Source organism: Macaca fascicularis, chromosome 10, assembly GCF_037993035.2.
Source record: "Macaca fascicularis isolate 582-1 chromosome 10, T2T-MFA8v1.1".
NCBI lineage: Eukaryota > Metazoa > Chordata > Mammalia > Primates > Cercopithecidae > Macaca > Macaca fascicularis.
In genome coordinates this window covers 12,981,396-13,009,161 of record NC_088384.1, presented here as the reverse complement: position 1 = coordinate 13,009,161, position 27,766 = coordinate 12,981,396, and the positions used below count along the sequence as shown (strand labels likewise).

The 27,766-nt window shown below is 48.1% G+C and overlaps 2 protein-coding genes across 14 annotated transcripts in view; one reads left to right on the top strand and one right to left on the bottom strand.

The window, feature by feature from the left end:
• The window catches only part of FAM227A (family with sequence similarity 227 member A), a 72,930-nt gene extending 62,243 nt beyond the window's left edge, over window positions 1-10,687 (bottom strand). The window contains exons 1-3 of the mRNA XM_074003751.1: window positions 10,443-10,687; window positions 6,053-6,288; window positions 1,289-1,371 (exon numbers count right to left, since the gene is read on the bottom strand). Coding sequence (XP_073859852.1) covers window positions 1,289-1,371; window positions 6,053-6,194 — 225 coding nt within the window. The 5' untranslated portion in view covers window positions 6,195-6,288; window positions 10,443-10,687. The remainder of the gene's footprint in view (window positions 1-1,288; window positions 1,372-6,052; window positions 6,289-10,442) is intronic.
• Window positions 10,688-10,968: 281 nt separating this feature from the next.
• On the top strand, window positions 10,969-26,328 carry CBY1 (chibby 1, beta catenin antagonist). 13 transcript variants are annotated; one of them, XM_074003761.1, is made up of 8 exons: window positions 10,969-11,085; window positions 11,687-11,930; window positions 17,068-17,207; window positions 17,777-17,868; window positions 19,516-19,631; window positions 23,368-23,473; window positions 23,554-23,672; window positions 25,633-26,328. In XM_074003761.1, the coding sequence occupies exons 5-8, from the start codon at window positions 19,554-19,556 to the stop codon at window positions 25,708-25,710; spliced, it is 381 nt and encodes a 126-aa protein (XP_073859862.1). In that variant the 5' UTR covers window positions 10,969-11,085; window positions 11,687-11,930; window positions 17,068-17,207; window positions 17,777-17,868; window positions 19,516-19,553; the 3' UTR covers window positions 25,711-26,328. The 13 variants fall into 13 exon arrangements, with proteins under 13 accessions (XP_073859862.1, XP_045219559.1, XP_073859861.1 ...); XM_045363624.3 differs by lacking the exon at window positions 11,687-11,930 and having other exon boundaries at window positions 17,113-17,207; XM_074003760.1 differs by lacking the exon at window positions 11,687-11,930.
• The last annotated feature ends 1,438 nt before the right edge of the window (window positions 26,329-27,766 follow it).

The following is a 27,766-nucleotide window of genomic DNA, read 5'->3' as shown; positions in this document are numbered from 1 at the left end:
GCCAAAATCCAAAATAGCCAAAAAGACACTTACAGATGATTCATGCCCATGTTCTTCCATCTTGTGGGAGCTGTGCTACACAACAGCTACTTGCTTAACATTTAGCACTCCTGCCTCTCAAAAAGATATGTGTGTGTGTGTGTGCGTGTGTGTGTGGGTGTGTTTGAGAATTATTGAAGGGTTTGTATTTTTTCCCCAATAAAAATGTACCAAAATTAACCTTCAGACTTCTCATTTCAGGTCCACACGTAAGGATCTCGTAAGTCACCATTCCGTCCCTATAATAAGTAAAGGTGAATAAACTGAAAAATTAACAACTCTTATATCTATCAGAGAAGTGAGGTCACAGGGCAAACTACTGCCTGAAAACTGAAGACAGGCAGGTAGATACAGAGAATCACAACCGGCAGGAGGATAAACCCATGGGCAGAAACCTCCATGGGAACCAGTAGCAAAGCCAAAACTGTCATAAATGAATTCTGGAGGCTCAGTGTAGACACCCTGAGAGGTAAAAACTACAGCGATCACACAAATGAACTCAAAATGGATCAAAATCAAATGTAAACATAAAACTATAAAACTTCCAGAAGACAACAGGAGAAAACCTAGGTGACCTTGGGTTTGGTCATGACTTTTTAGATATGACACAGAAGGTACAATCCATGAAGGAATTGATAAGCTAAATTTCGTAAAATTGCAAATTTCTGCTCTGTGAAAAGACACTGTCAAGAGAATGAAGTGACAAGTCACATACTAGGAGAAAATATCTGCAAAAAAAAATTCAACAAAAGGCTGTTATCCAAAATATCCAAAATATTCAAAGAGGTTGGGCATGGTGGCTCATGCCTGTAATCCCAGCAGTTTGGGAGGCCGAGGTGGGCAGATCACTTGAGGTCAAGAGATCGAGACCATCCTGGCCAACATGGTGAAACCCCATCTCTACTAAAAAATACAAAAATTAGCCAGGCGTGGTGGCAGGCACCTGTAGTCCCAGCTGCTCGGGAGGCTGAAGCAGGAAAATTGCTTGAACCCAGGAGGCGGAGGTTGCCGTGAACCGAGATCACGCCACTGCACTCCAGCCTGGCGACAGAGCGAGACTCCGTCTCAAAAAAATAAAAAATAAAAAATAAAAGTTCATTCATTTTTTAAAAAATTAACGTTGAGTGCTCAATTGTGTAAACACGTTTTCAAATAAATGGAGAGGCCCCAGGGCACTGTGACACCTTAATGATCCCCAGGGCCCGCCCCTGTCAGAAGCTTCGTCTCAGCTCCAGCACAGGTAACTCACCAGGCTGTTGGCTGATGGCTCGGTACGCAGATTTATGTCAGCAATCTTTTGGTTCACCTGGTGCATAGAGCCAATAAGGCACGCTGGGAGGTGAGTCTGCTAAGGAAACTCAGGGTGATGATGACACACACAACAGGATAGGGCTTGTCTGGTGAGAAGGGCAGCCCTGTCTACACAGCCTCTCTCCTTAATTTTTTTTTTGCAAACATTCACATTTTTCACATTTCTTTCTTCCTTTTTTTTTTTGAGACAGGGCCTCGCTCTGTTGCCCATGCTGGATTGCAGTGGTGCAATCATGGCTCACTGCAGCAGACCTCCTGGGCTCAATCGATCCTCCCACCTTAGCCTCCCAAGTAGCTGGGACTACTGACACACACTACCATGCCTCACTTATTTTTAAAATTTCCTGTAGAGATGCAGTTTCGCCATGTTTCCCAGGCTGATCTCAAACTCCTGGGCTCAAGTGATCCACCCACCTCAGCCTCCCAAAGTGCTGGGATCACAGCATGAGCCACAGCACCCAGCCCATATTTCTTTATCTTGTTTTAAATGAGATACTTTGCAAATTATAAATGAGAGTTGACCATATTATAGACACCTTGGAACATACAAAAAGTGAAAAAGAGTCATCCATAATGCCACCATCCTAACAACTCTGTTAGGACTTGGGAACTTTCCTTCTAGTATTTCGTACATACATATTTTTGTCTGTATTTATAATCTCAGTGTAAGCCTGTTTTACTACTCTGACTTCTCTTCCAGTCATTATTATTATTATTATTATTATTTGAGATGGAGTCTCACTCGCTCTGTCACCCAGGCTGGAGTGCAGTGGTGCGATATCAGTTTACTGCAACCTCTGCCTCCTGGGTTCAAGTGATTCTCCTGCCTCAGCCTCCTGAGTAGCTGGGATTACAGGCGCCTACCATCACGCCTGGCTAATTTTTGTGTTTTTAGTAGAGACAGGGTTTCCCCATGCTGGCCAGGTTGGTCTCAAACTCCTGACCTCAGATGATCCGCCCGCCTCGGCCTCCCAAAGTGCTGGGATTACAGGCGTGAGCCACCACGCCCGGCCACTCTTCCATTCATTATTATGAGTATTTTCCCTTTGGCTAAAGGATCTTCATGATAAGCATTTTAAATGACATTATACTAATCCATGTAGAGGATACACCTTAATATACTTAACTGTTCCTTGGATATTAAAAGTTTAAGTTATTTACACTTTTTGGCAATTATAAATAATGCCGGCTGGCACGGTGGCTGACTCCTGTAATCCCAGCACTTTGAGAGGCCGAGGCGGGCAGATCACGAGGTCAGGAGTTTGAGACCAGCCTTGTCAGCATAGTGAAACCCTGTCTCTACTAAAAATAAAAAAAATTAGCTGGGTGTGGTAGCGGGTGCCTGTAATCCCAGCTATTTGGGAGGCTGAGGCAGGAGAATCGCTTGAACCTAGGAGGTGAAGGTTGCAGTGAGCCAAGATCGTGCCACGGCACTCCAGCCCGTGCAACAGTGTGAGACTCCATCTCAAAAATAAATAAAATAAAACAAAACAATGCTGTGTGCCAGGCTCGGTGGCTCATGCCTGTAATCTCAGCACTTTGGGAGGCTGAGCGGGTGGATCACTCGAGGTCAGGAGTTTGAGACCAGCCTGGCCAACATGGTGAAATACCGTCTCTTCTAAAAATACAAAAATTAGCCGGGCGTGGTGGCACACGCCTATAGTCCCAGCTACTTGGGAGGCTGAGGCAGGAGAATTGCTTGAACCCGGGAGGTGGAGGTTGCAGTGAGCTGAGATCATGCCACTGCACTCCAGCCTGAATGACAAAACAACAACAACAACAAACAAAAAACAAAAAACAGAAAATGAAAAATAAAGAATGGGCCGGGCGCGGTGGCTCACGCCTGTAATCCCAGCACTTTGGGAGGCCGGATCACAAGGTCAGGAGATCGAGACCACGGTGAAACCCCGTCTCTACTAAAAATACAAAAAATTAGCCGGGCGCGGTTGTGGGCGCCTGTGGTCCCAGCTACTCGGGAGGCTGAGGCAGGAGAATGGCGTGAACCCGGGAGGCGGAGCTTGCAGTGAGCCGAGATCGCGCCACTGCACTCCAGCCTGGGCTGGGCGACAGAGCGAGACTCCGTCTCAAAAAAAAAAAAATAAATAAAAAAAAAATAAAGAATGCTGTGATGCACGTGTGATGTCACATAGAGAGCTGTTTCCATCTTTATGAGAGATTTTCAGGTGACAGATGACTGTGTCAAAGGGTATCTCGACCTTATCACTTAAAATCTGTTCAGTTCTATGGCCCCTCTTCCTACCCTCTCAGCTTTTGCATTTCTTTCTGTCTTAGCCTCTATTGATCTAGGATATGTCCTTTGTAAACCCCCCATAATCCTATCACCCTCACTGCCTTCACATAAAGCAAGGTTCACTCTTACTTCCATTACCCTCGAGTGTTCTTACAAATCGGAGGATACTTGAAAAAGGAAGACACCAAGAAGGGACATGACAAATCACAGTAGGTGAAATGGACTTGTTAGGTGTGGGATTAAGAAGAAAGCGGGGACATTAGAAAGCAGCCCTGCAAAGTGAAACCCTGAAGCAAATTGTGATGGGATGACACTTTGCCTCATCTTAAGAAGGGCTTCTGAGAGGCACGGAAGGTGAGGGGGGCAGAGCGGTACCTGCAGCTGGGCTGGCAGCATGGCTTGAAGGTAAATGAGTTCCACAGGAGATGGAAAGACCTGGGGTTATTTCCAGCCTGAGAGGGTTATTTGCTGGACAAGCTGTAAGGTCCTCCAGAGATGGAGTTCTGTGACCCTGGAATACAACTCAGGGTCAGAAGCAAGACGAGGATGAACGAAGACAGGGCCAGGGCAAGTATAAGATGCTGGTAGAGCCTGGATGATGCCAGAAGGAGCAGATTTGGGGCCAGGGAGAAGGGCTGGCAGGTGAGAAGAGTCAAGGTCAACCTGATTAAAAAAAAAAAAAAAAAAGGCCGGGCACAGTGGCTCATGCCTGTAATCCCAGCACTTTGGGAGGACGAGGTGGGCAGATCACCTGAGGTCAGGAGTTCGAGACCAACCTGACCAACATGGAGAAATCCTGTCTCTTCTAAAAATACAAAATTAGCCGGGCGTGGTGGCAGGCGCCTGTAATCCCAGCTACTTGGGAGGCTGAGGCAGGAGAATCGCTTGAACCCGGGAGGTAGAGATGGCAGTGAGCCGAGATCGTGCCACTGCACTCCAGCCTGGGCGACAGAGTAAGACTATGTCTCAAAAACAAACAAACAAACAAACAAACAAACAAACCCAAGCAAACAAAATATCCAAAGAACTCTTAACTCCACAATAAGAAAATAACCTGATTTAAAAATGGGCTAAAGGTTGGGCGTGGTGGCTCACGCCTGTAATCCCAGCACTTTGGGAGGCTGAGGAGGGTAGATCACCTGAGGTCAGGTCGAGACCAGCCTGACAAACATGGTGAAATCCCATCTCTACCAAAAATACAAAAATAAGCCAGACATGGTGGCGGGTGCCTGTAATCTCGGCTACTCTGGGGTCTGAGGCAGAAGAATCCCTTGAACCTGGGAGGCAGAGGTTGCGGGGAGTCGAGGCTGCGCTACTGCACTCCAGCCTGGGCAACAGAGTGAGACCCCGTCTCAAAAAAAAAAAAAAAAAAGAAAAAGAAAAAGCTGGGTTTCATGCTCATCTGTCTGAGGGTGGAGGGTTGCACCACAACTTCTTAGTTGCTATCAATAACATCTATAATTCTTTGGGAGGTCGAAGGGAAACAAAGCAACCATTTTTTAAAATTAACTTTTAGGCCGGGTGCGGTGGCTCACGCCTGTAATCCCAGCACTTTGGGAGGCCAAGGAGGGCGGATCACGAGGTCAGGAGATCGAGACCATCCTGGCTAACACGGTGAAACCCTGTCTCTACTAAAAATGCAAAAAAATTAGCCGGGCATGGTGGCAGGCACCTGTAGTCCCAGCTACTAGGGAGGCTGAGGCAGGAGAATGGCGTAAACCCAGAAGGTGGAGCTTGCAGTGAGCTGAGATTGCGCCATTGCACTCCAGCCTGGGTGACAGAGTGAGATTCCATCTCAAAAAAATAATAATAATAATAATAAAATAATAAAATTAGCTTTTAAAATCTTCTTCCCCATTCTTTCAACAAATACTTCCAGAACTTCTTCCTTTCGGGCTCTTTCTGATTATATTAGTAAAAATACTGGAGTCAAACAATCCTTCACAGTCTCAAATTCTTTTAGAGGATAGGTAGCATTTAAGTAACTGAAAAAAATGTATCTGGCCAGGCGTGGTGGCTCATGCCTGTGATCCCAGCACTTTGGGAGGCCGAGGCAGGTGGATCATTTGAGGTCAGGGGTTCAAGACCAGCCTGGCCAACATGGTGAAACCCCATCTCTATTAAAAATATAAAATATTAGCCAGGTGTGGTGGCAGGCACCTGTAATTCCAGCTACTCAGGAGGCTGAGGCAGGAGAACTGCTTGAACCTGGGAGGTAGAGGTTGCAGTGAGCCGAGATTGTGTCACTGCACTCCAGCCTGAGTAACAGTGTGAAACTCTATCTCACAAAAAAAAAAAAAAGACGAAGAAAGAAAAGAAAAAAAATGAATGTATAAGGGACAAACTAATAAGTAATGTGCATTATAGACCTGAGCACTGATTAGATCTCTGTAGCATGACTCAAGTTAGGTGTATTTGGTCTGATTGTAGGCAACACCACCAGAAGGATACAGGGTGGATTGTTCTCTAACTCCTTCCTCACAGTCTTCACCATTGTATCCCGTGCGACAAGCGAGACAGCCAGGTGCTCATCCACTGGTATCATCGGTAGGGCGGTGAGGTTGATGACCTCCATCTTCCTGAAGTGATCCATTGTCCAATTTCTTGTAAATGGACAAACAAAAATCTTCCACTTTTAAGAGCCTCTCATTTCCCACTCCAGTCTTGTCCTTTGTTTAATCAGTCTCCTGGAAATCATAAATGGCATAGAGCCAGCTCAGAAAACACAAGAGGAAGAGCCCAGCCACGTTCACCAGCTACGCAGGGTTGATGTCGAAGCACATGTCCCATGCCTGCGCGGGAATGAAAGGGTTCCGTCTGAGAAGCCCATTCTTAAATGAAGATTTCAAGGTATGTGGACTTGTTCTTCCAATGTCTGATGCCCGACTCTCCCTCTGCCTCTCCCCCATGATGAAAATTGTTCTAGTCTTAAAAATAAGGAGACTAGAATGCGGAAAAGGCCAGGGCTCCAGACTACTCCAGACCACTCAGCAAGTCAGTTCCCAAGCTAGAAATGAAATCAGATCTCTTTGTTTCTCTGAGTCCCAACTCTAAAAGAGACTTGGATTAGGTGACCCCAAGGCTCTCTCCAGCTTTCCGATGCTGTGGTTCTAGAATAAGGGGTCCATCTCCTCAGCACAAGGCTCCTGATCAACCTGAGGCTTTCTGCTCCCTCTCAGAAAACTAGCCCCAACCCTACTCTTCCTCCTTGGCTCTGGAACACTCTGGCCTGCCAGCTCTCCTGGGTCCTTGTTTGTTGGCCAGGAGCCCATTACTACCATTTGTGGGCCCTCTATGTCCAGAGTCTAGTGTGACAGGCCTCGTTATAATAGAGCAAAAGACTTCGATCCGGCCCTCTAGAAGCTCATACATAACGGAAGGACAGAGAAAACGTTGAGTTTGGTGGAAACATTAACTCAAGTACCCTTTCACCATACTCTCTTTCCCTCTCCTCCAGTTCAGGCCTTTGCTCCATCCTCTTCTCCACAGACATGCATCTTACACGCCTGACCCACAGAACTTCTTCCTGGTCCCTGACCACACCATGTCTTCCTACCTCTGTGCCTTTCCAGATGCGGTTCTCTCTGTTGGACTATGCCCAGGTGACACATCTGTGGAAACCTTCTCAAATAATTCCAAGCCTTTAGCACCATCCCTCCTCTGCAAAGCCCCAGCGTTCTGCATTCATCTATTACAGGACTCACAATAGTGAACTTGAATGATTTGCTTCTACTGCTTTCTCCATTAGGCAAATTATGGATTAACTGTGATTCCTTTTAGACTTACCACAGTTTTTTTTTGTTGTTGTTTTTCGTTTTTTTTTTTTTTTTTGAGACAAGGTCTCGCACTGTCACCCAGACTGGAGTGCAGTGGCGCGATCTCGGCTCACTCACTGCAGCCTTGACCTCCTGGACTCAAGCCTCCCTTGCAGCTGCGACTACAGCTACCTGCCATCACACCTGCCTAATTTTTGTATTTTTAGTAGAGATGGGGTTTCACCATTTTGGCCAGGCTGGTCTCGAACTCCTGACCTCAGGTGATCCACCTACCTTGGCCTCTCAAAGTGCTGGGATTACAGGCGTGAACCACCGCTCCCAGCCCCTTCTGAATATTTCATACCATTTTAGGTATTCTCTGAAACACGGTAAGTTTTTACTGCCATTACCTGGGGAGGATAAAAGGAGAGGGAAGAAACCTAGCTTCATTAAATATCTACCCTGTGGCAAATATCTACTATGCTACGTGCTGGAGGCAGATGAGTGGAAGAGTAAGAAACCTTCTGCCCTCATGGATCACACATTCTGGCAGTCAAGATTCAAATGCCTTGTTTAAAGTTAACGTACTTGGGCTGGGCACAGTGGCTCAAGCCTGTAATCCCAGTACTTTCAGAGGCCGAGGTGGGCAAATCATGAGGTCAGGAGTTCGAGACCAGCCTGGCCAACAGGGTGAAACCCCAACTCTACTAAAAATACAAAAATGAGCTGGACATGGTGGCAGGCACCTGGAATCCCAGCTACTCGGGAAGCTGAGGCAGGAGAATCACTTGAACCCAGGAGGTGGAGGTTGCAGTGAGCCGACATCACGCCATTGCACTCCAGCTTGAAAGACAGAGCGAGAACCTGTCTCTAAATAAATAAATAAATAAAGTTAACATATTTGGCGCTTTTCAGAATAGGGGACATGAAAAAAAGAAAAATAAAATAACAAAAAAGTTAATATATTTGAGCATATAAAAACAATTCTGACTTTAGCATCTGACAGACTTTTTAGTATAACCTTCTGTCATACAATCAGGGTCCCCAACCTCGGGGCCATGGATGGGTGTAGGTCTGTGGCCTGTCAGGAACCAGGCTGCACAGCAGAAGGTGAGTGGCAGGTGAGAGAAGCTTTGTCTGTATTTACAGCCACCCCCCATTCCTCACATGACCGCCTGAGCTCTGCTTCCTGTCAGACGAGCTTCAACATTAGATTCTCATAGAAGTGCAAACCCTATTATGAACTGTGCATGCGAGCGACCTAGGTTGTGTGCTTCTTATGAGAATCTAATGCCTGATGATCTGTCACTGTCTCTCAGCACTCCCAGATAGACTGTCTAGTTGCAGGAAAACAAGCTCAGGGCTCCCACTGATTCTACAATATAGTGAGTTGTAGAATTATTTTATTATATTGCAGTAACAGTAGAAATTGTAATAATAGTAGAAATAAAGTGCACAATGAATGCAATGCTCTTTTTTTTTTTTGAGACAGTTTCACTCTTGTTGCTGGAATGCAATGGCACAATCTTGGCTCAGTGTAAACTCTGCTTCCCGGGTTCAAGTGATTCTCCTGCCTCAGCCTCTCAAGTAGCTGGGACTACAGGCGCCCGCCACCACGCCTGGCTAATTTTTGTATTTTTAGTAGAGACGGGGTTTCACCGTGTTAGCCAGGATGGTCTCAATCTCCTGACCTCGTCATCCGCCCGCCTCGGCCTCCCAGAGTGCTAGAGTCTCTACTAAAAATACAAAAACTAGCTGAGTGTGGTGGTGGGTGCCTGTAGTCCCAGCTACTCTGGAGGCTGAGGCAGGAGAATTGCTTGAACCCAGGAGGTGGAGCTTGCAGTGAGCTGAGATTGCACCACTGCACTCCAGCCTAGGTGAGAGTGTGAGACTTCATCTAAAAAATAAATAAATAAATAAATAAATAAAAATACCAAAAAAAAAAAAAAAAAAAAAATTAGCCAAGTGTGGTGGTGGGCCCCTGTAGTCCCAGCTACTTGGGAGGCTGAGGCAGAAGAATGGCATGAACCAGGGAGGCAGAGGTTGCACTGAGCCAAGATCGCGCCACTCCAGCCTGGGCGATAGAGCAAGACTCCGTCTCAAAAAAAAAAAAAAAAAGTAAAAATTTTTTAAAGCAATAAAAGAACAGCTACTCCATAGATAGAACAGCCAAGAGTAAAATTTTAATTTTAATTAATTCAAATTTTGGCTGGGTGCAGTGGCTTGCACCTGTAATACCAGCACTTTGGGAAGCTGAGTCAAGCAGATCACCTGAGGTCAGGAGTTCGAGACCAGCCTAGCCAACATGGTGAAACCCCCGTCTCTACTAAAAATACAAAAAATTAGCTGGGAGTGGTGGCGGGCGCCTGTAATCCCAGCTACTCGAGAGGTTAAGACAGCAGAATCGCTTGAACCCGAGAGACCGAGATTACGCCACTGCACCCCAGCCTGTACAACAGAGTGAAATTCCGTCTTAAAAATAAATAAATAAATAAAATTTGAAATGGAAGCAGTATAAATTTAGAAATACTGATTATATCTTGAAATAGTAATGTTTTAGACAAATGGAGTTAAAACATTACTCAAATTAATTTCACTTGGCTTTTTTTTTTTTTAACTTTTAAAAAAATGAGGCTACTAGAGAATTCCAAATCACATATGTGGCCTGCTTTATGTTTCTATTGTACAATGCTGAGCCAGACTGTGAAGATTTTAGTTCTAGGACATGGAAGTCTCCCCTCTTTTAATGCAGGGTGGTATAGTCGGAAGAGAACTGCGCTTGGAGCCAAAGACCCCTGGGTCCTGCCCTTCACTAGATGGATGCCTTGGTACACCCACTAGGCAGCCGGTAAACTCCTTGAACGACCTAAGTTTCTTCACTTATGAGATGGAACCAATAACACGCTGTTAGGACTCTAGGAGGCCTGGAGTTGATCGTCCAGTAGTTCTCTGTCCGTTGCTCACAGTGCGACTTTTAAGTAATCCCTGGGCCTCGGCTTCCCTTGCTTGTAGAAGCCGCCATAAGGGCATGGAGAGGGGGCAGACTGCCAGGGGTGGGTCATGGTGCGTCTGTCCGTCCATCTTACCTGAAAGCATCGGCGGAATTTGACGCACCCGGGGCCGGTCCCGCCACGGGTCCCTCAGTGGATCCCGCAAAGTTCTGGGTGGGCCCCCGACACTCGGTGCCCCAAACTCACAGCAAGGGGTGCCCTTTGCCTTGTGCTGAGGGAGGAGGAGGGGAGTTGGGGAGAGGCCCATTTTGCTACTCTGACTCCAGGCGTTCTCCAGGCAACGCCGGCGCGGTCACCACTTTCGCGTTTCCCATAACAATGGAAGCGTCGTGAGCCGCCGCGTTGTCCGCTAGACGCCGTTTCCATGGTGACAGCCCCGCCGGGGGCCCAGACCAATGTGTCTGTGGGGAGGGTGAGTGCAGGTCGTGGTCCTAGCCTGTAATGGGAGGCACGAAAAGGACCCCGGAAGACACTGCCTTTGTATAATCCGTTTACTATCCCGAGGTGATTCACGGAGTTTCTGGGGATTCGCGCAGGCTGGCGCTGGGAACCCCCGCGCCGGTGCCCCCTTTCCTCGGTGGTAGAGGCCGGGCGGGGTGGCGCATGCGCGTGGCGGGCTGGCGGCAGGAGGCGGGTGGGTCAAGGTATATCTGTACTACAGAGTCCCTGATAGGGGGTTTCGGGGAGCGCTTGGACCCTGGCTTCTGGGACGCGTCAGGTACGTCTCCGAGTCCGGCGTCGCCGGCCAGCACGGCCTGGGTTCACGTGGGGGCCCGAGCTGGGTGGGACGCCCGGGCCTCGCCTGGAGAGAGGCGTCGGGAGGGCGCGGGGAAGGGGGCGGAGGCCTGGCGACCCCGGGCGGTGGCCGCCCTCCTCTGTGTGTCTCCGCAGTTGTGAATTGGGGCGGTAATTCCTCCCCGTAGGTCGCCGTGAAGGTGATTGCATGAGATCGTGCGTGTGAACGTTTGTTGACAGCTGTTACTTGAGTCCGACAGCCCTGGGGGCCGTGCACCTGCGTAACATGGCTAGCTCTGAACTCCTTGGGGGACACGTATACTTTTGAGAATCCGATGAAAGCCAAAGGTTCCTCCCTTGTTTTCTTAGAATTAAAGTAAGATAATATATTTCATGGCCTGTTGCAAACAGAAAACCTTTACACAATGATTAGTGATCAGTATCTGTGGATTGGGGAGGCCCCACTTACTTGATCCTCTTCCCAGGGTCGTTGTGAGGATCAAGTGCACAGCTTCTTATAAACACTAAAACACTATAACATCTTGTGAGCCAGGTACTATTATTATTCCTCATTGCAAAGAAAGAAGCCGAAGCCCAAGGAGGATAAATGCTGGGGTCGCACTGTGGGTGAGCAGCAGAGTGATCATTGGAAGCCAGGTGCTCCCCCTTCACTTCCTTTGTGCCGAGCACGCTCGCCCCCCGGAGTTTCACTAGAAAGAAGGTCGCCATCGGCCAAGGGAACAGCTTGTACCTCAAGTGCACGCGGATGCCCCAGAATCCCAGGATCTCAGCCGAGCTGTTTGTGGATTATTAGATCTGACTTAAAAGGTAGCTAATCCAGACCCTTCCTCATCTGTAATATATAGATGACAGTTCCCAGCTGTAGTGTTATGAGAATTAGTGCGGTCATGAGTGAAGTACCCCAGTTAAAGCCCGAGAAGTAAAGCAGCTGGACCAAGGTCTAGCAAGCAACTGAGGGGCAGAGTCAGGCCCGAAACCTGGTTGTGTCCAGCCCATGTGCTCAGGCCCAGTGCAATTAGCGTCAGTGGGGACTTGGCTTATTTCTCCTTCTTCAAATGTCTCTAGGTGCTATGAGTGCTGGGGGCTGCTTTTTTTTTTTTTTTTTTTTTTTTTTTTTTTTTTTTGAGATGGAGTCTCGCTGGAGTGCAGTGGCGCAATCTCGGTTCACTGCAAGCTCCGCCTCCCGGGTTCACGCTATTCTCCTGCCTCAGCCTCCCGAGTAGCTGGGACTACAGGCACCCGCCACCGCACCCGGCTAATTTTTTGTATTTTTAGTAGAGACGGGGTTTCACCGTGTTAGCCAGGATGGTCTCAATCTCCTGACCTCGTGATCCGCCGGTCTCGGCCTCCCAAAGTGTTGGGATTACAGGCGTGAGCCACCGCGCCCGGTGGCGGGGGGCTGCTTTTTAACTGTGTTTTGTTTATTTTGTTCATAATACATGAATATATTCTCATTGTAATAATTCATTAAATCTCGAGTATATTTAATATAATTTTATATTGTACCATATGAAATTGTCACAATTTGACCTTTTTTTGATCTATAAAATGACAATTTCATTCAAGCCAGTCATCCTATTCCCTTTTTCAGGTTTAACCACTATGAGCAATTTGGTGTATCCTTCTAGATCTTTATTTCTTTTCTTTTTTTTTTTCCTTTGAGATGGGGTCTTGCTCTGTCACCCAGGCTAGAGAGCAGTGGCGCGATCTTGGTTTACTGCCACCTCCACCTTCTTGGTTCAAGCGATTCTCCTGCCTCAGCCTTTCAAGTAGTTGGGATTACAGGTGTGAGCCACCGCGCCCAGCTTAGGCCTACAATTTTATAATAATAATGTGCCACAAATTATTTGGCTACACCCAAATTGTTTGGATTGTTTCTTATTTTTTTACTGTTATCAACACTAGAGAACACTGGGTGTGAGCATGTCCAAGTCTTTCTAGAGTGTAATATTTTAGAAGTAGATTTGCTGTCCAAAAAGTGTACACATTTACAATTTTGCCAAGTTTTATTTGAGTGACCTTGAAAGAATTATAGCATCTTCTGATTCTACCAGTAATAACAGTGTCTTTTTCTTCACATCCTCATCAACCATGGGTATTATTCATCTTTTTAATTTTTGCCAATATGATGAATGAAAATGCATCTTTATAACGAATTTTTTTTTTTTTTTTTTTTTTTTTTTTGAGACAGAGTCTCGCTCTGTCACCCAGGCTGAAGTGCAGTGGCCGGATCTCAGCTCACTACAAGCTCTGCCTCCCAGGTTTTACGCCACTCTCCTGCCTCAGCCTCCCAAATAGCTGGGACTACAGGCGTCCGCCACCTCGCCCGGCTAGTTTTTTGTATTTTTAGTAGAGACGGGGTTTCACCGTGTTAGCTAGGCTGGTCTCGATCTCCTGACCTCGTGATCCGCCCGTCTCGGCCTCCCAAAGTGCTGGGATTACAGGCTTGAGCCACCGTGCCTGGCCCGAATTTTTTTTTTGAGATGGAGTCTCACTCTGTCACCCAAGCTGGAGTGCAGTGTCATAATCTCAGCTCACTGCAACCTCTGGCTCCTGGGTGCAAGCAATCCTCCCACCTCTGCCTCCTGAGTAGTCCCTCCCATGTGCCTCCACAGGCGCACACCACCACGCCCAGCTAATTTTTTGTATCTTTGGTAGAGACAGGGTTTTGTTTGCCATGTTGCCCAGGATGGTCTTGAACTCCTGGACTCAAGTGATCTGCCTGCTTCTGCCTCCCAAAGTGCTAGGATTTATAGGCATGAGCCACCATACCCAGCCTGGGGTAGGCAAACATTTTAAAAATAGAATACGAACACTAATCATTAAGAAATAATAGTAAATTGGGCTGGGCGCAGTGGCTCACGCCTGTAATCCCAGCACTTTGGGAAGCCGAGATGGGTGGATCACGAGGTCAGGAATTCAAGACCAGCCTGGGCCGGGCGCGGTGGCTCAAGCCTGTAATCCCAGCACTTTGGGAGGCCGAGGCGGGTGGATCACGAGGTCAGGAGATCGAGACTATCCTGGCTAACATGGTGAAACCCCGTCTCTACTAAAAATACAAAAAACTAGCCGGGCGTGGTGGCGGGCGCCTGTAGTTCCAGCTACTTGGGAGGCTGAGGCGGGAGAATGGCGTGAACCCGGGAGGCGGAGCTTGCAGTGAGCCGAGATCATGCCACTGCACTCCAGCCTGGGAGACACAGCGAGACTCCGTCTCAAAAAAAAAAAAAAAGACCAGCCTGGCCAACATGGCGAAACCCATCTCTACTAAAAGTACAAAAATTAGTTGGGTGTGGTGGCAGGTACCTGTAATTCCAGCCACTCGGGAGGCTGAGGTAGAATTGCTTGAACCAGGAGGCAGAGGTTGCAGTCAGCTGAGATCACGTCATTGCCCTCCAGTCTGGGCGACAGAGTGAGACTTGATCTCAAAATAAATAAATAAATAAATAATTGGATTTCATTATAATTAAGAATTTCTGGCTGGGTGCTGTGACTCACACCTGTAATCCCAGCACTGTAGGAGGCCGAGGTGGGTCAATCAGGAGGTCAAGAGATTGAGACCATCCTGGCCAACATGGTGAAACCCCGTCTCTACTAAAAATACAAAAATTAGCTGGGCGTGGTGGTGCGTGCCTGTAGTCCTAGCTACCCGGGAGGCTGAAGCAGGAGAATCGCTTGAACCTAGGAGGTGGAGGTTGCACTGAGCGGAGATCATGCCACTGCACCCCAGCCTGGTGACAGAGCGATACTCCATTTCAAAAAAAAAAAGGAACGTCTTTGATCAAAAGAAACCCATAAGAAAGCAAAAAAAGCAAGAAGAGGCTGGGCGTGGTGGCTCACACCTGTAATTCCAGTACTTTGGGAGGCTGAGGCGGGTGGATCACCTGAGGTCGGGAGTTCGAGACCAGCCTGACCAACATAGAGAAACCCCGTCTCTACTGAAAATACAAAAATTAGGCCAGCGTGGTGGCGCATGCCTGTAATCCCAGCTACTCGGGAGGCTGAGGCAAGAGAATCACTTGAACCTGGGAGGTGGAGGTTGCGGTGTGCCGAAATGGCGCCATTGCACTTCAGCCTGGGCCACAAGAGCGAAACTCTGTCTCCAAAAAAATAAAAAAAGCAAAAAGAGGTCGGGTGCAGTGACTCATGACTGTAATCCCAGCACTTTGGAAGGCCGAGGCGGGTGGATCTCTTGAGGTCAGGAGTTCGAGACCAGCCTGGCCAACATGGCAAAACCCCATCTCTACTAAAAACACAAAAATTAGCCGGGTTTAGTGGCAGGCGCGTGTAATCCCAGCTACTTGGGAGGTTGAGACAGGACAATCTCTTGAACCTGGGAGGCAGAGGTTGCAGTGAGCCAAGATAGCACCACTGCACTCCAGCCTGGGTGACAGAGCGAGACTCTCTTTCAAAAAAAAAAAAGAAGAACGCAAAAAGAAAAAAGTGGGAGAAGGTATTTTCAGTGCTGTACATGTATACAGTAATGAAACCTGTATCCAGCATATATAAATACCCTTACAAACCCTTACAAAATGAACATGATAGACAGCTCAATTTTTTAAAAAATGGCAAAAGAGGACTGGGTGCGGTGGCTCATGCTTATAATCCCAGCACTTTGGGAGGCTGTGGTGGGCGGATCACTTGAGGTCAGGAGTTCAAGACCAGCCTGGCCAACACAGCGAAACCCTGTCTCTGTTAAAAATACAAAAATTAGCTGGGCATGGTGGCGTGTTCCTGTAATCCCAGTTACTTGGGAGGCTGAGGCAGGAGAATCACTTGAACCTGGGAGGCAGAGGTTGCAGTGAGCCGAGATCGTGCTACTGCACTCCAGTCCGTTGACAGAGGGAGACTCCATCTCAAAAAAAAAAAAAAAGGTAAAAGACGTGAACAAGCATGTCACAAAAAAATCCATATTGTCCAAGGAGTATGTTAAATGATGCTCAACTTAGTTATTTGGAAAAAGCAAATTAAACAATGCAACACCAGTACATACCTGCCAGAATGGATAAGATGAAAAAGACAGAAAGTGCCAGATATTGACAAGGCTGACTTGCAAACTGCAGATAGGAGTCTAAATTGGTACAATGACTTTGGAAGACCATTTGGCAGTATCTGTTAAAGCTAAATATATGAATGCTCTATGATTCTACAGTTCTAACCCTAAGTGTGAAACCAGAAAAGTGTACATATGCATGTAGATATACATGCGCAAGCCTCGTGTTCTTATGTTCTTAGCAGCACTTCTTTTTTTTTTTTTTTTTTTGAGACAGGGTCTTGCTCTGTTGCCCAGAGTGGAGTGTGCAGTGGTGATCATAGGTCACTGCAGCCTCAAACCCCTGGGCTCAAGCAATCCTTCCACCTCAGCCTCCTGAGTAGCTAGGACTACAAGGGTACACCACCACGCCTGGTTGGTTTTTCAATTTTTTGTAGAGATGAGGTGTCATTATGTTGCCCAGGCTGGTCTCGAACTCCTGGCATCAAGTGATCCTCCTGTCTTGGCCTCCCAAAGTGCTGGGATTACTGGCATTAGCCACCATGCCTGGCCTAGCAGCACTATTTTTGATGGTCAAAAACTGGAAACAGGCCGGGCGTGATGGTTCACACCTGTGATTCCAGCACGTTGGGAGTCCGAGGCAGGCAGATCACTTGAGCCCAAGAGTTCAAGACCAGACTGGGCAACATGATGAAACTCCCATCTCTGTTAAAAATGCAGAAAATTAGCCAGCATGGTGGTGCATGTCTGTAGTCCCAGCTACCCATGAGGCTGAGGTGGGAGGATCACCTGAGCCTGGGAGGCTGAGGCTACAGTGAACAGAGATGGTACCACAGCACTCCACCTGGGGCACCAGAACGAGACCCTGTCTCAAAACAAAACAAAACAAAACTGCAAACAGCTCAAGTGTCCATCTTCTGTAGACAAGTAAATTTTGCTGTGTTTATACAATAGAATATTATCCAGCAATGCAAATGAACAAACTATAACTACACACAGCTGCATGGACAAATGTCAGAAACATGACGTTGAGTGTGAGAAGCCAGATGCAAACGAGGACTCACTGTGCAATTCCGTGCATGTACAGTGGCCAGGTGAGGCTTATGGAGTGCCGAAATGCTCTGTATCCCGATCTGGAGGGTGGTTTTAAAAAAATGTTTTGAGCCAGCGTATTGGTTCACACCTGTAATTCCAGCACTTTGGGAGGCCAAGGTGGGCAGATCACTTGAGGTCAGGGGTTTGAGACCAGCCTGGCCAAACATGGTGAAATCCCGTCTCTACTAAAAATACAAAAATTAGCCGGGGGTGGTGGCGCACACCTGTAATCCCAGCTACTTGGGAGGCTGAGGCACAGAGCAAGGCTCTGTCTCAAAAAAAAAATCATAAATAAAAAATAAAATTCTTAAAAATTTTTGATTTTAATGTTTTTAGAGACGGGGGTCTCACTGTGTTACTCAGGCTGGTCGTGAACTCTTGGGCTCAAGCAGTCCTCTCACCTTGGCCTCACAAAGTGCTGGGATTTCAGATGTAAACTACCACGCCTGGCCCTGGAGGGTGGTTACACTTATGTAGTAAAAACTCGTGAAACCTTACACTTATGATTTGTAGTAGACTTTTCTGTATTAATGTTATATATATGTGTATTCTTTTTTTTTTTTTGTAGAGACGGATCCTGCTAAGTTGCCCAGGCTGGTCTTGAACTCCTGTGCTCAAGCAATCCTCCTGCCCTGGCCTCCCAAAGTACTGGGATTACAGGTGTGAGCCACTGAGCCCAGCCTAAATAAAAAGTTTGCTTCTCTCCTCCTTTCCTCCCCAAAAACCAGGGTGTTATCAGTAAATCTACTTAACTAGGCCTAGGTGAATTGCGATAGGTTGCACTATGCTGAAAGCAAATGTACAGGTTGAGGGGGTGTCGTTGTCAGCTCTGCCATGTTGTGGACCTGCCCCCTTTTCAGGACACCTCACCTTACCTTCCATAACAGAACAGGTAACCTGACATACGAGGTGCACTGTTGACAAGTGACACTGGTGACAAGTGAGGGACACTGTTACCAATTCGGAAAGGAAATATAAGCATAGCTTTATTTATTTATTTTTGAGATGGAGTCTCACTCTGTCACCCAGGCTGGAGTGCAGTGGCGTGATCTCGGCTCACTGCAACCTCTGCCTCCCAGGTTCAAGCAATTCTCCTGCCTCAGCCTCCCGACTAGCTGGGATTACAGGCACCCGCCACTATGCCCAGCTAAATTTTTGTATTTTTAGTAGAAGCGGGGTTTCACCATGTTGGCCAGGCTAGTCTCGAACTCCTGACCTCTTGATTTGTCCGCCTCGGCCTCCCAAAGTGCTGGGATTATAGGCATGAGCCACCGCACCCAGCCATTTCTTTCTTTCTTTATTTTTTTAGAGACAGGGTCTTGCTCTTTGACTCAGGCTGGAGTGCAGTGGCATGATCATAGCTCACTGGAGACTGAAACTCATAGGTTCAAGTGATCCTCCCACTTAAGCCTACTGAATAACTGAGACTACAGGCACACACCACCATGCCCGGCTAATTTTTGTATTTTTTGTAGAGACAGGGTTTTGCCATGTTGGCCACACTGGTCTTAAACTCCTGGGCTCAAGTGAGCTGCCCACCTCAGCCTCCTGAGTCATTGAGACCATGCCAGTGACTCATGTATGCCACCATGCCAGGCTAATTTTTTTTTTTTTTGAGACATGGTCTCTCACCCTGTAGCCTAGACTGGAGAGCAGCAGTGGATCACAGCTCACTGCAGCCTCAACCTCCCTGGGCTCCAGCGACCCCCCCAGCCTCAGCTTCCCAAGTATTTGGGACCACAGGCATGCGCCACTGTGCCCCACCCAAACATCTCAGCACACTGCGTAGCACAAAGGGAGCGTTCAGCACATGGGAGCTATTACCAGGCGTCTTAATCCATTTCGTGCTGCCGTAACAGATTACCACAGACTGGGTAATTTATAAAGAAAAGAAGTTTATTTGGCTCACAGTTCTGGAGGCTGGGAAGTCCAAGAGCGTGGTGCAGATATCTGGGGAGGGTCATTCTGTGTAAGGCAGAAGGCTCACATGGTGAGCAAGTGCACGAGACAGATGGCATGGCAGCAGAACTCATCCTTTTACCAGGAGCCCACTCCCGAGAAGACTAACCTACTCCATGACAATGGCATTAATCCATTCATGACAGCAGAGCTCACGTGGCCCAGTCACCTGTTATACTGTTAAACAATGGCAATTCAATTTCAACATGAGTTTTGGTGGGGACATTCAAACCATAGCACCAGGATCATTAGTAGCTACATGATAAAATGTATGTCTTAAAGATTTGAGGACAATGGCGTAAGGTCAATGATCCAGCTGTTTGTACCCCTGACTTTTTCTGATCCTAGGAGAAGGGAGCGTTGGCTTTGCTTTCATCAGGCCAAAGATGCCTTTCTTTGGGAATACGTTCAGTCCGAAGAAGACACCTCCTCGGAAGTCGGCATCTCTCTCCAACCTGCATTCTGTGAGTGTTGGTACTGGGGTCGGCCCGGTGTGCAGCGTGAGTTGAGTTCTGAGCGTGTCTCTGAATGGAAAGTGTGGTCCTCCAGAGGCATCGGTGCAGGAAGGCATCCTTTCCCTCCATATCATTGCTATTGCTGAAAACATTTTTGGGCCGGGCGCGGTGGCTCACGCCTGTAATCCCAGCACTTTGGGAGGCAGAGGCCGGCGGATCACGAGGTCAGGAGATCAAGACCATCCTGGCTAACATGGTGAAACCCCGTCTCTACTAAAAATACAAAAAAATTAGCTGGGCGTGGTGGCGGGCGCCTCTAGTCCCAGCTATTTGGGAGGCTGAGGCAGGAGAATGTCGTGAACCAGGGAGGCGGAGCTTGCAGTGAGCCGAGATTGCGCCACTGCACTCCAGCCTGGGCGACAGAGCGAGACTCCATCTCAAAAAAAAAAAAAGAAAACATTTTTGAACTCTTGTTTGGGAATGATTGTCAGAGCTTATTATAAATCCAAGAACCTCAGAAGACAATCTCATTATGATATTTGATCCCAAATATCCAATTTTTTTTTTTTGAGATGGAGTCTCACTCTCGTCCCGCAGGCTAGGTGCAGTGGCGCAATCTCGGCTCAATGCAACCCCCACCTCCCAGGTTCAAGAGATTCTCCTTCCTCAGCCTCCTGAGTAGCTAGGATTACAACTGCCCGCCACCATGCCCGGCTCATTTTTGTATTTTTAGTAGAGACAGGGATTCACCATGTTGGCCGGGCTGGTCTCCAACTGCTGACCTCAGGTGATCCACCTGCCTCGGCCTCCCCAAGTGCTAGGATTACAGGCGTGAGCCACCGTGCCCAGCCAGTATTATCGAATTTGACTTCTACTTTATTCTGTGACCTTTTCCTACAGAGCTGGCTGTGCAGACTGGCCATGTCTTCACAGAAGGCGAGCGGGGTTGAACAACAAGGCTGTGGGGGCTGAGCATTCATTCCAGGCTTCAGGTCTCAGAGTCTGTTGTCTCCTGTTCCCAGCGAAACAGGCTTCAGGTCTCAGAGTCTACTGTCTCCTGTTCCCAGTGAAAATCATGGTGGGGGCAGCCCCACTGTGGCCAGAGCTGGGCATTCTGTGGAGCAGGCCAGGCAGAGGCTTAGGCTCTCAGTTTCTGGTGCCCCTGAGGCTCCCTTTTCTCACTGCCACATGTCAGAGATGCAGATACACCTGGCAGTCCCTCTGGGACATCCTCTGTCCTAACCCCACACAGCGTAAGGGCAACAGCGTGCTTACGTGACGTCTGTTTCTGACCATGACTTGAAGTCGGTCCTCCCCTACATTGTTTTCCACATTCTGACAGGTACTTGTAAGCCTTGGGAGGGAAAAAGGCCTCCACAGCACTCCGTGTGGTCTCTGGTGGATTTTATTAGTTCCCCATTATTATAGGGTAACGACCCAGATCTTGGGAGCAGCACAGATAACCCTTGGTGGCCTCACTCCAGCTCTCCTTCCTGCTCTTGCCCTCTGCACACCCTGTGCTGCAGCTGCCCAAGCCCCGTGTGAGCCTCCTCTGTGCACGCTACTCCTTTTGCCTAGAATGTTCTTCTCTATTAATTCAAGAGCTATTGATTGATACCTTTCTGTGTGCCAGGCACTCTCCTAAGCACTGGGCATGCAGAAGTGGATGAAGGAGGGGAGAGGGAAAACATCAAATCCCTGCTTTCATGGGGCAGATATTTTAATGGAAGGCTACAGAAAATAAGCTAATTTATATCAGATGGTGATACATGCCAGACAGCAAAACAAAGCATAGGCCTGGGATGGGGTGTGGCTGAACACTGGGGATGGAGCTGTCATTTTCAACAGGGTGGTCAGGAAGGCCTGACTGAGAAAGGGACATTTGAGCACTTACCTGAAGGTCTCCCCCTGTTGAGCAGGGGCAGAGCTGGTTGAGGGCAGAGCTGGTCATTCCCATCCCTGGATACCCAGTACCGAGTCCTGAATCGGGGTGCGTGCTCAGTGAGTTGTAGAAATGAATATACAGGCCGGGCGCGGTGGCTCATGCCTGTGATCCCAGCACTTTAGGAAGCTGAGGTGGGCACATCACTTGAGGTCAGGAGTTCAAGACCAGCCTGGCCGATGTGGTGAAACTCTGACTCTACTTTAAAAAATACAAAAATTAGGCTGGGTGCGGTGACTTACGCCTGTAATCCAGCACTCTGGGAGGCTGAGGTGGGCAGATCACAAGGCCAGGAGTTCGAGACCAGCCTGGCCAATATGGTGCAACCCTGTCTCTACTAAAAAATACAAAAATCAGCTGGGTGTGGTGGCGCACATCTGTAGTCCCAGCTACTGGGGAAGTTGAGGCAGGAGAATCACTTGAACCTGGGAGGCAGAGGTTGCAGTGAGCCAAGACTGCGCCACTGCACTCCAGCCTGGGCGAAAGAGTGAGACTCCGTTTAAAAAAAAAAATAATAATAATAATAATAATAATAGGCCGGGCGCGGTGGCTCAAGCCTGTAATCCCAGCACTTTGGGAGGCCGAGACGGGCGGATCACTAGGTCAGGAGATCGAGACCATCCTGGCGAACACGGTGAAACCCCGTCTCTACTAAAAAAAAAAAATACAAAAAACTAGCCGGGCGAGGCAGCGGGCGCCTGTAGTCCCAGCTACTCGGGAGGCTGAGGCAGGAGAATGGCGTAAACCCGGGGGGCGGAGCTTGCAGTGAGCTGAGATCCGGCCACTGCACTCCAGCCCGGGCGACAGAGCCAGACTCCGTCTCAAAAAAAAAAAAAAAAAAAAATAAATAAATAAATAAATTAGCTGGGTATGGTGGCACATGCCTGTAGTCTCAGCTATTTGGAGGCTGAGATGGGAGGATCACTTGAACTTGGGAGGCAGAGACTGCAGTGAACTGAGATGGCGCCACTGTACTCTAGCCTGGGTGACAGAGCGAAACTCCATCTCAAACAAAAAAAAGAAAGGAAAGAAAAGAAATGAATATATAAATTGTACTCTCGCATGTTAAGAAGCAACTCCTCCTCCTCCTAATTGTTAGAATTTTATGTCTTTTCCACAACATATGTAGCTCCATATTAAGCAAATGAAACTTATTATATTTAAAAAGGATCTTTTACTTAACAATTTATAGTAGGACTGCTTAAACTATTAAATGTCAACTAGGTGTAAAATAATTCAATTTAGGCCGGGCGCCGTGGCTCAAGCCTGTAATCCCAGCACTTTGGAAGGCCGAGACTGGCGGATCACGAGGTCAGGAGATCGAGACCATCCTGGCTAACACGGTGAAACCCCGTCTCTACTAAAAAATACAAAAAACTAGCCGGGCGAGGTGGTGGGCACCTGTAGTCCCAGCTACTCAGGAGGCTGAGGCAGGAGAATGGCGTAAACCCGGGAGGCGGAGCTTGCAGTGAGCTGAGATCCGGCCACTGCACTCCAGCCTGGGCAACAGAGCAAGACTCCATCTCAAAAAAAAAAAATAATAATAATAATAATTCAGTTTATACATTTCAGCATATATAGCTTTTGTAGAAACATCTAATGTATAAAACAGTATATTTTTTATCTCATAATTAAACTTTTGCTGTACATCATTTGATTTTATGGCCTTTAAAAAAATCATTAAACGTGCCAGGTAATGATTAGAGAAATGAGTTGTTGGGGTCATATTGTTGGCGGAAGAGGAACTGGGATGAGGGCGTGTTCTGGGCCTGCTGAAGTCGTCACGTAGCATCTCACCCACAGTTGGATCGGTCAGCCCGGGAGGTGGAGCTGGGCTTGGAATATGGATCCCCCACTATGAACCTGGCAGGGCAAAGCCTGAAGTTTGAAAATGGCCAGTGGATAGCAGGTGAGCTGCACTTCCTGCCATTTTGTCAAACAAGATTGTAGGAGGAAGCCCTCCTTTAACTAGTTCTGTCCTTCCTCCAGAGACAGGGGTTAGTGGCGGTGTGGACCGGAGGGAGGTTCAGCGCCTTCGCAGGCGGAACCAGCAGTTGGAGGAAGAGAACAATCTCTTGCGGCTGAAAGTGGACATCCTGTTAGACATGGTGAGGCAGGTGACGGGCAAGAGATGCCTAGCTTCTTCTTTTGGGGAGGCTCCACCTCGAGTCATTTAATCCAACAGATATCTCCTCAATGCCAGTTTGGCCAGGTATGTTGCTTTGTGTCCAAAGACACACTCAAGAAACAAGACACAGTTCCTGCCCTCACAGTGCAGGCAGGTGAACCGTAAGCATAATTAGAGTGGTGAGGACCCAGTTGAAGTCTGCACAGGATCTGCATAGCACACGAGGGAGAAGTTAATTCTGTCAAGTCAGGAGAGCTTCCCAGAGGAAGGGATATCTGAGCTGAATGTGGAAGGATAATGGCAGGAATGGAGGTTGGATGAAGGCATTCCAGGAAGAGGGGAAGAGCTGGCTCATGGCTTGGAAGTGTCTCATACCAAGTAGGCATTAATCAGTGCCCAGCACAGACCTGCTGAGGGGCTCACACTGCATTAGCGTTGGTTTCTTGTGACTGTTAAAAATCCAGCAACCCACTGGGCCTAGAGGAGCCTGTGAAGGTTCAGAGGCAGGAGAGCACGCACTGTAGTGGTGAAGAGCACACACTCTGGAGCAAAATGGCCTGGGTTCCTCGCCCAGCTCTGCTGCTGACTGACTGCTCTGTGACTTAATTTCTTCAGCAATAAATGGCATAATAGCTAATTGTGGTGGTGCACCCCTGTAGTCCCAGCTACTCAGGAGACTAAGACAGGAGGATGGCTTAACCTCAGGAGTTTGAGACCAGCTTTGGCAACAAAGTAAGACCCTTTTTTTTTAAAAAAAAAAAAAAAAAAAAAAAAGAACTAGGCTGGGCATGATGGCTCACACCTGTAATCCTAGCATTTTGGGAGGCCGAGGTGGACGGGTCACAAGGTCAGTAGTTCAAAACCAGCTTGACCAACATGGTGAAACTCTGTCTCTACTAAAAATACAAAAATTAGCCGAGTGTGGTGGCATGCACCGGTAATCCCAGCTACTCAGGAAGCTGAGGCAGGAGAATTGCTTGAACCCAGAAGGCAGAGGTTGCAGTGGGCTGAGATTGTGCCATTGCACTCCAGCCTGGGTGACAGAGTGAGACTCCGTCTCGGGAAAAAAAAAAAAGAAAAAGACTGACATTTTAGGCTGGATGGTTCTTTATTTTTATTTACCTATTTATTTATTTAAGACAGAGTCTTGCTCTGTAGCCTGGGCTGGAGTGCAGTGGCGTGATCTCTGCACACTGAAACCTCTGCCTCCTGGGTTCAAGTGATTCTCCTGCCTCAACCTCCCGATGAGCACTCGCCACCATGCCCGGCTAACTTTTGCATTTTTAGTAGAGATGGGGTTTCACCATGTTGGCCAGGTTGGTCTCCAACTCCTGACCTCAGGTGATCTCCCTGTCTCAGCCTCCCAAAGTGCTGAGACTACAGGCGTGAGCCACCGCGCCCGGCCTGGATGTTTTTTTAAAAAATGAGCATAATCGTTGTATCTACCTTACAGTGAGTTAGTACAAGCAAAGCACCCAGCCTGGCCGACAGAGTGAGACCCTGTCTCAAAAAACAAACCAAAAAACAAAAACAAAAAAACCCTAAGGAGGAGAGTGGCGTTCTTTTTCCAGCATTTTCTCCCCTAATCCCCCTTATGGGAGCTACAGCTTAGAATCAATTTAAACTGTAATCCCTTAGCCTTAGAATCACCAGTATCTGCCTTTGACATCCTCTGAGACCTGTTGTCCTTCGTGCAGGGAGTGCCATGCCCTCGTGGGTGACAGCGTGCTGACAGAGTGGACTGTGAATATTCTTCAAGGACTTGTGGTCCTGGGCCATCCGGGGTTGCATTCTACCCCGTTTCAGAGGGTTTCCCACCATGGAGGCCAGCAGTGCCAGAGAAGTGCCAGGGGGCCTTTCCTCCACGTGTAGGGCCGGCCTTGCCAACATGAAACATCTAGAAATGTGCTGCTTACTAACAGCTGCTGCTTTACTTTCAGCTTTCGGAGTCCACTGCCGAATCCCACTTAATGGAGAAGGAACTGGATGAACTGAGGATTAGCCGGAAGAGAAAATGAACACCCCAGAGACATTTATTGGGGAGTAGGATGTAGCTAAGTGCTTTTTTTTTTTTTTTTGCCCAGACTAGTGGATTCGGTCCTGGGAGAGAGTATCATATAATGGGACCCACAGGCACTGGCACCCTTGGGTTGGCAATAGAAGGTGACATGGAATGGAGAAAACCAAGATTCCAGATAGGGACAGTAACTAGAAGGTGCTTCAGATGCACTGCCTGCGGATGCCAGTCTGAAAACCAGACCGCATGGAGGCCTGGGGCTGCTGATGAGCCTTTGGGTGCTCTCCACACACAAGATTGCAAACATACATGTCCCAGAATAGCTCTGTTGGGCCCTGTTGGGAGAAGTGGCTGGAGTTCATTCTCTCACCCCCTTACATTGGGGTTTGGGGTTTGGCAGCAGTTCTGCAGAGCTCCGTGTTGGGGGTCATGGATGAGTGGCTCTCTCGGCTCTTAAAGGCAGGCCTCTCTCCTTGCCTTTAAAGAATCCTCCTTCCTCACACCTGGCCTTCTCTGGCTTCAGCTTCTCAGCAGCAAGCACCAGCCTTCCACAGCAACACTATATTTTTATGCTACTTTCCTGTTTGCACTACTATTTTTATTAAATGATGTTAAATAATCTCTCTGTGACCAAAGTGACTAAAAAGAGAACCATGAGTTCCTCAAGAAGTAAATGGAGCTGGCCAGGCATGGTGGCTCACACCTGTAATCCCAGCACTTTGGGAGGCTGAGGTAGGCAGATCACCTGAGGTCAGGAGTTCGACACCAGCCTGGCCAATAGAGTGAAACCCCGTCTCTACTAAAAATACAAAAATTAGCCAGGCATGGTGGTAGACACCTGTAGTCCCAGCTACTCGGGAGGCTGAGACAGGAGAATTGCTTGAACCCAGGAGGCAGAAGTTGTAGTGAGCTGAGATCACACCACTGTACTCCAGCCTGGGCGACAGAGCGAGACTCCGTCTCCAAAAAAAAAAAAAAAAAAAAAAAAGAGCCTAGCCAGGTGTGGTGGCACACACCTGTAATCCTAGCACTAGCACTTTGGGAGGCTGAGGCAGGGTGATTGCTTGAGCTCAGGAGTTCAAGACCAGCCTGGCAATAGCGAAACAAAATACAAAATAAATTTTAGCTGGGCGTGGTGGTGCACACCTGTATTCTCAGCCTCTCAGGAGGCTGAGATGGCAGGGTTGCTTTGAGCCCAGGGAGGTTGAGGCTGAGGTGAGCTGTGATTGCTCCATTGCACCCCAGTCTGGGTGACAGAGCAAGACCCTGTCTCAAAAAAAAAAAAAAAAAAAAAAAAGAGGTAACCGGCGTCTGGAGTCTAAGCTTCTGTTGTTCCATCAAAAGACAGAATTGTCCGGGCATGGTGGCTCACACCTGTAATCCTAGCATTTTGGGAGGCTGAGGCAGGTGGATCGTCTGAGGTCAGGAGTTTGAGACCAGCCTGGCCAACATGGCAAAACCCCGTCTCTACTAAAAATACAAAAGAAAATTAGCTGGGCATGGTGGCACATGCCTGTAGTCCCAGCTACTTGGGAGGCTGAGGCAGGAGAATCGCTTGAACCCAGCAGGCGGAGCTTGCAGTGAGTTGAAATCACACCACTGCACTCCAGCCTGGGCGACAGAGCAAGACTCCATCTCAAAAAAAAAAAAAAGACAATGTTTAGTGTGTGGGGAAATGTCACCCTTGCAGGAGAGCATTCCAGCTTTCCTGGGCATTGGCAGAGGCTGATGCCAAACAGAAACAATCTCTGCTCAAATTCGCCTGCCCTCCTGCTTCACGGTGTTGGAACTGGCCAGGACCTGGCAGAACCTAGTGGTTGGTGTGAGAATTTGTGCCTTAGGCAGTATGAGCTGGATTTTTCTGGCAGGAGGAGGGAATCCAGCTCCTGAAGTCAAGCCAGAAGGAACTGAGGGGGTGGGGACGTGGTGCCCAGGACTTTAGGGACAGGCTACCATGGCTAGCCACTGCTGAATGCCTGGCACATGCCTGGCACCAGGCTCGCTTTGCCCTCATTGTCTCATTTCCCCTTCAGCTCAGCCCTATGGCAGGGGCTGTC